At 32.8% G+C, this 12,951-nt stretch overlaps 1 protein-coding gene across 4 annotated transcripts in view; it reads left to right on the top strand.

Annotated features, from left to right (window-relative positions):
- Positions 1 to 12,951, top strand: part of LOC124365017 (aspartate--tRNA ligase, mitochondrial) — a 79,062-nt gene that overhangs the window by 46,835 nt on the left and 19,276 nt on the right. For all 4 annotated transcript variants that reach the window (XM_046820901.1, XM_046820900.1, XM_046820898.1 and 1 more), the window contains exons 9-12: positions 478 to 576; positions 3,611 to 3,749; positions 6,759 to 6,925; positions 9,796 to 9,897. In XM_046820901.1, coding sequence (XP_046676857.1) covers positions 478 to 576; positions 3,611 to 3,749; positions 6,759 to 6,925; positions 9,796 to 9,897 — 507 coding nt within the window. The remainder of the gene's footprint in view (positions 1 to 477; positions 577 to 3,610; positions 3,750 to 6,758; positions 6,926 to 9,795; positions 9,898 to 12,951) is intronic.

The following is a 12,951-nucleotide window of genomic DNA, read 5'->3' as shown; positions in this document are numbered from 1 at the left end:
CACAATAATCTAGATAACAAAAAAATTATTTGTTTGAAACTATATGCAAAGTAAATCAACTTTTATCATTAAAAAAACATTTTCTTTGAATTTGCACAATTGTACATAATTTTTTTACCTTTTAGGAATCCAAGCTGTTACAATTTTTAGAAAGTAAAATTATACATATATCTCACCTATTTAGCATCAGAGCAAAGCTGAAAACAGTTTTGTTATTCATACAACTTTTATTCTTTCAAGTTATGAAAAGTTATCAAGATATGATGTAAGGCATCAAGATAGCAGCCATACAAAGTTTTGATAATTATACAATAAAGCAGCAATGCAATTGGTAATGGTCACTACATGATTGCAACAAGACCTTACTACAATTGGTGTTTTACATGCTCTGAGTACGCCAATTTCCATAAGGTTTAAAAATTTCAACATGGCGGTCAATTGTTTAAATTTGTAAACAAACTTTTTTGTGTATTGTAGGACTTTGCGGTGTCAAGAGTGGTGCAGAATGCTGAACCCAACACACTTCTGACAGTCAGAGGCCGAGTCAGCATGAGACCCTCCCACCAGAGGAACACTGTAAGAGATATTACTGTTACATTACAATAGCATATTGGTGTGTGGACCTGACTAACCAGTCCAAGACAAAATCTCAAGCTTTTTTCAGTTGGCGTTATAACTACAGATTGTATTTGTAAACACTCTCTATTACATAGGGAAGCCTATTATGAAGATGTAATAGCATCCAAGGCTGTTATGAGATCCACGGGTCCAAACACAAATAGTGGCATAACTCCGTCTATGAGTAATGACAAACATATTAATGGTGTTGGAGTGAAAAAACAATTTATAATATTTTGCCAAATGTAATTAGTGCAGGTTTGAATTGGTAAAATGTTTTGTTAAAACTATTTTACTTTAACCCTTATACTGCCATGGGCCGATTTAATCAGCTGTCAGAGTTGATTCAAAGTCCGCTACGGGGTCTATATTAATAAATTGTATACATGGGTTTATAATTGTTTCAAAAGATGTCAGTAAATTAATGAATTTATCCGTCGGTGTAGCATAAGTCATCAGGTTGGCAACGTTCAGCTGACTTAATGCTTGGCAATGATCGCACGCCAAGTTGCATACGTCTGTGGTGGTAAAAGGGTTAAATTAAATATATTAAACCTTGAATTTAAAACGGTTTATACATTTTTAGTAATACTTTGGGTAACAATTATTTATATGTCAAAATTGTATAAAATAAGTAAATAAAATGATTTAATAATTTATTCCAGTTTATATTGAAACCTATTCTAAAGTGACAATTCCTTTCATTTAACTTTTTTATAATAAACTCTAACCACTCAACCAGTAGGCACTTTGCAGAGGCTTTTAGTACCAGAGGTTGGGAATACCTGGATATTTGGCCAACAGGAAGAATTTTCCATAGGTCGGGGTTCTCATAAAATTGAAGATCATATAGGCTAAAAGCTTCTAGGGTCCTGTTTTACAAAATTCTTGTGAAAACTTAAGTATTTAATTTACTATCTAACATAAATAGAGAGTAATCACAGAAAATCATGAAGTAATTAAAAAATATATATATGGTCAGTAAAAGTACAGAAACAAATTTAATAACATAATATATATAAATTATATATATATATATATATAATTTCAATAAATATTGAATCGCAAAAAGTACTTGCTCCGCCGGGATATATATATATATATATATATATATACACTAGCTAGGTAAAAATAAAAATCTTAATATTATAAAATACATTAAACGTTAATGGTGATCCAAACTTAACAAGATAAGATTAAAAATGTTTATGGTTCAAATAATCTATTGATAAGTTATTCATAATTATTGAAAATGTTCACCAGAACAATTTTCTGTTTTGAACTCTCAGAGTCAAATTATAACCACATCCTAGAATATGATTTACTGTGATAAAATTGTATCATCGGCACCATTATTAATGGTGTGTTGATAGCCACATAAATGAGACTTTTTCACACAACTGCCAAGGAATGAATGACTGCATTAAATGTCATCCTGTTGTCTACAGCACTGGCTAAGATTTTATCTGAACTTTTTTTGATTATGACACAACTCCAAAAGAAGTAATTGTAACATTTTCTTCATTTACATCATCACAATATGACCATAAAGAACGTATTAACCCATTGCGGATCAACGACGTTAGGGTGACGCGGAGCGAGGCGTGGACCAAAAGCACAATGACGTGACCCTCACGCGGATGACGTGGTACGGATGACTCATTTGTTTTGAACGCTTATTGCTGTTATAAGCCTCGGAGATATTTATAGTCAGTTTTCCTGGACTGGCTTCCTATCTTATCTCTGATACTCGTCCACAAATACTCCCCTCGTTATCGGTCAATAACGTTATTATTTGCGACAAATTGTTTGTCTGAGGCGTACAGTCGTGGCGTTCTATTTTCCTTTGCCTCGTGTGCGTGTACGTAAATAAAATGGGTGACAATTTACGATCATCTGAATTAGATAGACTATTATTAGAAAGTGGAAGTGATGAATGTGATATCGATAGTGTTATTGAGGATGGAGACGGTTCTATCACGCGTATTTGTCCACGTTTTCATAATTACGCGGATACTAATGTTGACAGTGACGAGCGGGCTAGTGACCATGATTCAGATGTTCAGACTATTTCAGACATTGTTCCTGGGACACCACCGGATGTGGAAACTCTATTTCAACATCATTTCAATATCAATAAAAACGCTCAAAGTAGTGCTTCCGAGGATATTTATGAATATACTTCTAGTATAATATACTTGTCTAATATGATCTGTATAATGTTTATATAACATAAATAACAACATAAACAAACAAAACATGTATAATTAGCGAGCGCGCTAAGCAGGCAGGTAGGCGTGCAAACACTGCGGGTGCTGCGTTGCAATACGGATTAATTCGTACTCTAAGGCCCGCGCGCGCGCGCCGTTTTCACGATCCGCAATGGGTTAAGATCTAATTTGGCCAAATTCCACCCTAAGTGATCATACATATTGATGTTAGTAAAACCACCTTTTCATTGTGTACTAACACCTTGCAAAGAGTTTAGTGTAGTACAAAGTTCATAATCGGTTTAGGTTGACTCAAGACCAAATATTTTTGTGTCTCAAGAGAAACGAGGCTTTAGAGGGCCAGTCGGTTCTCTGCTTGAAAGTTTTAAAACACCAGATATCTTAACTACTACTAGAAGAATGAGTTACTAACAGTAATTTGTCTTTTTTAATATTGATTTTGCAGTAAATTTTTTATACCTGTTATGATTATATACATGTGACCAGATAGTGTCTAGAAAGGAAGTATAATTTTGTGATTTCAAGGGGAAGTGGCATGACTGATTGTAAAAAGCTGCAATTTATTTATCTCATATGTTTGGTATTTCTTTCATCATTCTCTTCTAGAAATCTTATACTCTATAAAGTAATGTTCATAACACCAATAATTGTTACAAATGTATTCCTACATAAAAACATAATAATTGTGAGGCTTTCATTACTTTCAGAAGTGGTTGACCAGTAATTGTAATTTAACGTTTATTGAGTACATTTATTTACAGAGAATGGCCACAGGGAATATTGAAGTTAAAGTTTCTTCAGTAGAAATAATTGATCCAAATGAACCGGTCACAGACGATATGCTCGATGTTTCAAGCAATAAAATGGAGCTCCAAGAACCTCAGTCGAATCTGTCATCTGGTAATTCATATATAATTATGGTTTCAGTGTGATTCTCTTTGTATAAGATTCTTTCTGTCCTAAGATTATTATGTCATCATGGATCATGACAACCCTGTTTTATTAGAGAACTGCCATTTAATATTTTTCCTTTACTCAGAGATATTAAACTGATCGAAAAATGAGAATAGATTTCTTTTACTGTATTATGCAGATTGTTTGGATAAAACACTTGAGTAATATGATAAAAATAACAGAAAAATGTTTTTTTATGGGTTCAGTTTTGATTTTTAGTAACAGTTTATCTAGTAATAATAATAATAATAATACTTTATTGTCATGCACACATATATATATATATATATATATATAGATATATATATATATATATATATATATATATAAACATGTATTGACAATGTCAGAATTGTTTAATTACTTTTGAGGTTAGTGACACAGAACTAAACGACGCAGAAGTACATGTCAGCAGGTTTAGTCTAGACAATGACTGGATGTTGTAATCGCTTCGCCCGAGCCGCTTTATTTAGACTATGATTCAGACATCATCCCTGCCACCCCGGAACCTTGCTCGCGTGTTATCGTTCCTACATCACGGATACCCCAGCAGGCCCATGTTCCATCTGAACGAATACCTTCACAGCTGAATTTTCTAGTATACAATAGCAAGCGATACTGTGGCGCACCATTGCTGTTCGTTCGTTCGGCCGCTGACCGTAAATTAATTCGTGCCCGCGAACCAAAACAATACAATCTGCAATGGGTTAAGCTAAATATTACATTTTTTTTTTTACAGTTTTTACATGTTTTACTTGAAACTCCATAAGTTGAATGAGAATTAATAAAGTTATAGGCTTCACGAAACCTCACTGAGAAATGTACCATTTTCCAACTGGATCTCGCCTATGTTGAAATGAAGTTTCCAATTTGTTTTCAAGAGATTCTTGTATGTGGTAGGCTTCACTAATGCTCAGTCATATCCCACAGAGAGATATACACCACTGTTCAAATCGTATACCTTACACATCAGAAAGAATATAATAAATACAAATATTTGTACACCGTGCCTTGATTTGTTTTGCACGTGTTACTCTGTGTTTTGTGTCTTCTCTTAACAATTAATAACACATACAGAAGTTAAGTTATGTTACAGCAATTAGTTATAATACAGTAATTCTTATGTTATTAATCTTTCAAGAATACAATTTCCACAAACTGAGAATGCCGCTGGTTTTAAAACTTTCACTGCGACTTTACCGAGTCAGACTGATTACACTCAAACTGCTTTAACCCTAGAACTGGCAATCATTTCATCCTGTAGTGTCGGGCTGTTTTGGAGCTTCGCGCAAGGTTGTTTTAAAAAACTTATTAAAAATATAAAATAAAAGCAATATAAATAAGAGTATATATTTTTGTGTTCAGAATTAAACGTAGAATTGCACTATATTGTAAAATTAACCATAACAAATTTTCTAATAAACACTTTTTTTAATCAAATATAAAATTTACGAAAAATATTTCTTAAATTTGGGGGGGACCATACCTAGCAAATGAAGTTATAGTGAGAAATATTTATAAGTGAGATAGCCATTCTGTGTCAAATTTTATCTAGTTTCATAAAAACATAAACATTATACACATTTATGAAAGCAACATAAAGCTATAGAACAAAAAGCAGCGATGCGTATAAATTTTGAAAATCGGGTGAACAAGTAAGACTTTGGTAAAACAAGTTTTGCTAATACATTTATCTATGAATACATGTTATATTGCATATTTTATTACTTAGAATAAAATAGAATATACAGTACTAATGAAATAATTACCATAAATTATTTTTTGAAAAGTAAAAAAAAAGTTAAATTTTGCCATTATTCAAAAATTTTGCAAACAATTTTCATTCAGCAAAATATAAAATCGTTTCTAAAGCTTGTACTATATCAAAATTTATAAATTTATGGTTTATAAGTAATAGGAAATATTATGTAGTTAGAAAACTATAAATATAACTAAATATATTGAAAAAATATAGAATAACCCAAACAGTTTATTATATATAACCAAATAAATTACAGGAAATATATATATTTTATTGTGAAAACTATCTATTTACCAAAAATAAATAGTTACTTCAGAGCTAAAAGAGTGCTATAAATAACGTTTAGTAAGTGAAAACAATAACAAACTATGTGAAATGAATTTTAGCCAAGTCATTTTGCCATAGCCTACACAAAGCCGGTAATTTCTCAAACATATTTCAGTAAATAGAAATTGATTTATTCTAAAATATATATGTTTACACTACTACGACATCAAACAACACACTACACATTAAATACGACACTAAAACACGCGTAAAACTATTAAAACTTACAAATATCCACAGCTCGACACGAAAGTGATACAGAACGGCAGCGGCAATATGGCGGTCACAACAAACGGCGTCGCATTTTCTTTTACGTTCAAAATAACAAGCTTGCTACGTCATAACCATAATACAAAGAGGAATAAAACTCATCTTTTCCCTAGCATTTTTCTTCCCGAATCCAATGGTGCATGAATTATATCGATACGTTACCGGAGTATATTGTAAAAAGTAATTATACGAGGGAATGTTTGACCGACAAAATTTTGACGGTTAACAGTTCTAGGGTTAAGGAGCCAGCTTGTTAAAATGGTGGGTATTAAAATACTAAACTTTTGTGTAAAAAATATGCTTTTTCCTACTATTGGATAAAAATAATAAAATTGACATTTCCATTTGATATACTTAACTGTATTTAAGTGGCTCACCACCAAAACCTACCTCCAGGGAAATTGCTTCTGGTGATATACTTTTTGTAACATATAATGACTGCAAATGTCCAAAATCTATTCTTTCAAATCATCATCATCAGTAACAAAACTTAACAAAGAGCGCAGATGATGTCTAAAAAACGCTGTGCAGCATTCAACCCCGTTATCATTATTTAAATGTGAGTTAGATTAAGTGGTGGCTAATGTGTTGAGCAGGGGATGTGAACAGCTACTGTGAGCGCACACACACATGTGGCCAGCTACGTGGCAGTGACGTGGGGAAAGACGTAGTGCTGTGTGGTTGGCTGGCTTCTCAACGGACCAACCGATTTGCGACGATCAGGGATGGTCATGGCACTACCCAGTTACTGATACCCACAACGGTCAGTTGTTATATTTTATGTGAATTAGTTTTACGAGTGATGAGTTAATAATACAAGTCATGATGTAATAATTGTTGTGTATTACTGTAAGTTTGAATCCAGTTCACCTTCCCCTCAGTACAGTGTTTGGAATGTGACACTGCTATAGACTTGACTCCTGGAATTTGGAGTCGTGTTTGTCTGAAGAAAAAAAAGTTGGTGACAAAGAAGCTCAAAACGAACTCTTTACATTGTTTTGACATCAAAGACACATTGACTGAAAAATATAAACATATAGTGTAATCCAAGTGAAGAGGTATTCTCATTGTCTCATCAGGTGCACAGTTGAGCGGACTATGATGTTTCTGACATGATCTCTAAGCACAGTGGAGCAACCAAGATTTCTACACATAACGTTTAAAGCTTCTTTGGCGCCAATTTTTTTTTATCTCTTCTGATGAACATGACTCCAGATCCAAGGAGTAAAGTCTGTGTCAGCATCAGATTCCAGACGCTGCACTAAGAGGAAGGTGAACTGGAGTTAAACTCAACTTTCACATTGAATCAACCCTTCCCACCATAGCCAGGTTAATTGTTTTGTGTTTACATTTCACTTTTGTTGTTGATATTTTAAATATTGTTTAATAATTCATAATATTTATAGATTTTAGCATTATTGATAATAACATAAATCGAAATAGATGTTTATAATGCTGTTGTGATATAAAACGAAAGATTTCATGTCATTCAAAGATGCTGTCATTGTTAACTGTAGAGTGTGGTGGGTGAATTTATAATGGCAGGATGATAATAAGTAAATGGTTCTGAAAATCAGTAAAAACTTATGGTCATTTATAAATGACCACAGTTAAAAAAAAAGTTAAATGAGTACTCTAGCAATTATGAATTTATAACATATGGATCACCAAAAAATAGAATTGCTACCTTCATTGTGTACTTTTGTAATTTCATCATTACATCGATTGCTAATTACAAATTACTTATTATTATATAGACAAGGTAGGATTACAACACACCATGTCTTGCGTAACAGGCTCGTATACAAACTTTCAAATCTATGGCTCATTTCATTCACTGTAGTGTTTATTCATTTTTTGAATGGCTTTATTTACATCTTATTTCTGTTGTAAATGTACAATATTTTCATAATTTTCTTATATTTCTTATAATTTTGTGGTAAATATAATAACATTTTATTGGAAACATAAGGGATGTCTGTTCACAGTAGTAAATTAGTACTAGTCTCTTCCAGTGAAATCGAGCAGGAAGGCTTTATTCCTCGTGTTGAGCCTTGCAAAAACCTTTTTAGCATTAAGGGAGCTCTGTCCAATAATACTCTATGATAAATTATACCTAGTGATCAACTCTTTACCCTAATATCTCAACAGTTGTGGTTAATGATACACCATTCTTGGGTATTCATTATGTTGTCCAGATTTAAGTGACACAATGGTTTTTATTATACCCATTGTAGGTTCTACTGACAATAGTATAAACAAACCCAAAGTTAGTCGTCCTGGGGCAAATTTACCAGTTAATATGAAAATTTATTTAATTAACTATGTGAAAGAGGCTTGAATTTGTAATAACTACATACTGTAAACTAATGGTGACAGTTGTAAAATGAGTGTAATTATTTTCAGAAGCCATACATTTTCTTTTCCAGTTCTGTCTCATTGGCAGTGCTCTATTTTAAACACATCAACATTTTCCACAAACACATATTCAAGAAGATACACATTTTTCAGATTCATATATTTATAAACTCGTAGGCAATTGCTACTACAGTAGACTTGTGATTATCCGAGCCTCCATATTGACCAAGCCTAATCATTTAAAATAAAAACATTAGACAATATTTTTAAAACAGGCCCACTACATCAAGAAGCAATGCAGGTACAATTTGAGTAGTCTCTATAAATTATTGCTCATCTAATCTATGTAATGGTACTTTAGATTGTGAAGAGGACGAGGGTATAGATGAGTTGATTCCAAAAATATGAAATTTCAATGTGCTCAAAGTTATTGATGCCCGCACTTGCCTACTTAGAACAAGAAGAATGCATGCCACACGATTGATATCTGTACAGCGTTGGCGTAATATTGCATCATCTAAGAGAGAGGATTTTTCCGGACATTTGCCATTGTTCAGTGAAACAAAAAATCAGTAACACTATATTTTGAGATCTGCAATCTGATCTCTTCTTCAGGTAATTAACTATCCTAATACATAATTACAAACTAGGATAAAAAAAACAAATCATACCAAAGCATTGTAGCACGCCTAAGTCACAAATCACAACCACCATGTTGTGTGTCAACTTCACTAACTCTAAAACATGCACTTAATAAAAAAACTATCCTCAACACTAATAATTTAAACAACGACAGAATACAGGTCACAAGCATTCCAACCACCAACCAACCAACCACCTACGACTGACCAGAGGCCAATAGCAAAAGGTAGTGTTACTGAACAATGGCAAATGTCCGGAAAAATCCTGTTTCCTTCACAATCCTTCCATCGTCAAAAATAAACTTCAAACAAAGAATCTAAGACAGGGCACAGGTACAGAAAATATTATGTTCAAAAATTTAAACTGTAATTTTTGCAAACATTTTTAAAGGTATGTAATAATGTTCAATTCACGTTCTTACAATGCTTCTTATAATAAAAATTGTTTACACTGTAACTTTACTTATAGTTACTTTTAGCCTAATACCACATAACGTCTGTATTATTTGAGTTTTTCATTTTCAAGTTAGTCATGGTCCCAATCACCTCAGATAATCACAAGTTTACTGTACATGCACTTAATGTCTATTTTAGCTTACCACCATTTCGCCTAATAATGGTGATATAATTTCAGCTGGAACCAACTCTAGGCAAGATTCTGGAACAGACGACCTTGGAGAGTGTCATCAAAGTGACAGGCACAGTATGTGCTAGGCCACCGGAGCAAGTGACCGATGTAAGTTGAGTACAATACCTTATTGTTTGTTTAGCTAGTAAATGTGATCTATTTCTCAAGGTCATTTACGTCTGTGACCTTTTTAAAAAGAATCTAAAATTTATTAAAAACTAACAGGATATATTATTACTATTTTCTAAATGACATTTGAAAAATCTCAACCATTTATAACATAGGTTGGGAGTGGGCTTTTGGGGTACCCAGTATATTTGCGGAGTAGGTTTTTTAAGTGATGAATGTATTGAGTGGGTGGTATGTTTATTCCAAAACTTCAGAAATAAAAGAAGGTTTTCTAATTTCTTATAATTGTGACTCCTTAATTGAAGAAGGAAGAGACATAAAAGATGTGCACAATATGTCAAATTGTTATTTGTCATTTACAAATAATCTGTCAAAATATTTGAAAGCAGAAAGACTTTTACTAAAGTTAATAGAAATACGCACTTTGTATTTATAATTAAAATTTTCTTAGTGTATGGTGTTTTGTTCAGCAAATCTAAAAAAGGGCTATTTTGTTTTGTAATTTTCAAAACTAATAGGCATACTTGTGTATTGCATTTATTAATGGCCGATTTAACTTTAAAAATAGAAATATTATTGGACACCTTTAAAATTATTAATAACTTTATTTGCTATAAGGAAACTCAATTAAATGTTTTTACCAAAACATGACTTATTGCTTCAGTTTGCAAATAAAAATTATTTAGTTAATGATTTGGAATAATCCAGATTACGTTTTGATATAAACCAAAAACAAAGTACTAGAAAAAAATGTAATTATACATTTAAAAGTGACACTAAAATACCATTTTTCAACTTATAAATATACAATAGATTTTAAATTGCCCACATTTTTTACTACACAAAAGTCCTTATAAAATTATGAACCAATTTTAAATTCAATTGTTATAAAATTCTACTACGTGAGACTTCAACCAGGTAGTCACACCCTCCTGCAGTTCTACGTTGTCATCAAAGTGATGCGTTGCAAGTCATGTTCAGTGGTAGTTGCTGGGTGCAAGGTCCGGACGAACTGTGGTGATACTCACCACATATTATTTCTGTTGGCGAGGTAACCCAGTGAACAGGGGGCAGGTGATCGGTTGATGTGTGAGAGAGAGATACAGGCACAGAGAGAGAGAAGTCAGGGAAAGGTCAGAATGATAAGGTTTGCAGGATAAGCGTGGTGTATTCATTTAGGTTCAGTCAGGAACGTATCAGGAGTGAAGGGAGGTGTTCTGTGACTCTGTCAGCTTGCTGTGGGGCGTTGTCAACAGGGATAAGTTGCATGTTAATCATATGTTTGATGTTACTATTAGTGTTGTAAATAATCACAAGAACATGTTTTAGTGTAAACACAGATTTTTAACACGTTAGCTGCCATGTCACGTAAAGTGGCCAGACAGCATAACAATGACGGTACCCGCCATTTTGATTACCTTCGTGCCTGTGCTGCACCCTGACGACTCTAACTGAAACTGATTGAACTATGAAGAGTTCTGCTATTAATAGAACGTTGTTTGTTGTGTTTATTTTCGTTATTAGTGATATGAATGAGATTGCTACATTGGACATTTTTGTCGGGCCACATTGCCCGACGGGTGTTTTTATAAGTGTTAGAATATAAAAAATAAGGTTTTTAGCCTTATTATTGCTACCAGGAAGGAATAAAAATATGATTTGTTATTTTACTGTAAAAAGAGATTTATTTCATAAGTTTCACAAAAAGTAAATGTAGTAAATAAAAAGTTGTATCTTATTTATATTAATTTTTTTTTGCTTTCCTTACTATTCAGATAATTCAATTCTTATAAGTAAAGAAAAATAAGTAAATACAAAATTACCCTATACAAAAGATGAATGAAGATATACTATTTGTGTATAATTTTTGAAACATGTTTCACATAAAAATGGTTTTTCAGGACATTCACTGCAAAACGTAGTTACTTGTGTCAAATTTCTTGCTACCTTACGTCCTTTTTCCTCTGATACAATTTTGTAGTTTTTGTACTCCTCCACCAACAAAAGCAGATGACGTCAGGTAGTGGTGCCCTGTAGTGGTCACATTTGGAATGTGTGGCTCTTCCTGCACGTTCATCATCACTTATACCGGCAAATATATCACCCGGGGAAGACGGATTCTCAATCATACGTTCGATTTCATCCGTAAGAAGATTATCGCCACTCATTTTTACTGATCACTAGTATACACGCACAACTATCGAAACATTACTTATAAAAAACACAATGTAGGATTCGAGTAACAAAACGCATCAATTAGCACTCAGCTATGTGGAAAAGGCAGGTTAGAAGTAAGCTGATGCAATTGCAGACAGAGAACTAAAGCGCGGGAATTATTGAGGCTGCACATCAACAAAACTGAATATCCTTGAATCAGGCGTCTGGCGTATAGGCCCGACGGCAAATGATTTATGTAATATATCGCATTGTAAAAAACTCTTGTCGGGCCAATGTGCACGATGCTTTATAAACATAATAAATATACATAAATCATAAAATCATGTTTATTAGTGACCAAAGAAGAGAAAAATAACAAAAGGTTACAACAATTTATCTTTTAAAAATTTGGCACTTTAGCGCTAAAACGTAATTTTCAGGGTTGGCAGCTAACGTGTTAATCCTGTGTGCAATTTTTTTGGTTTAGTTTTCCTGAGACTTTGTCTGAAAGTGTTTTGGTTTCTAAAAGCAGTCTTTTCCGCATACTCTTAAGGGATTAAGTGCAAGAACATTTTTCTTTTGCCTTCTTTTCTGACTCAGAAACATTATGTTGTGTTATTAATGATCTACAACAACAGACAGATTGAATTTACAGAGATGATGACAATTTAATAAGTGACTAATTATTAAACAGAATAAAACAGTGAAATTTTTGAGATATCAGAATCATTTTAGAGGTGTGTAATTTTTTATTATAAATGTTATTTTGTATTTTTACAAATACCCCTTCTTGTAACGGAAGGTTTCTAATTTTGACTTTGACTTTGAATTAAATTTAGACTGTGTTGTTGAGGTATAAGGCCTTAATTATATTGT

The sequence above is a fragment of the Homalodisca vitripennis genome, chromosome 6 (genome assembly GCF_021130785.1).
Source record: "Homalodisca vitripennis isolate AUS2020 chromosome 6, UT_GWSS_2.1, whole genome shotgun sequence".
Taxonomy (NCBI): domain Eukaryota; kingdom Metazoa; phylum Arthropoda; class Insecta; order Hemiptera; family Cicadellidae; genus Homalodisca; species Homalodisca vitripennis.
The sequence above is the reverse complement of the archived record's forward strand: the minus strand, read 5'-3'. Positions and strand labels throughout refer to the sequence as shown.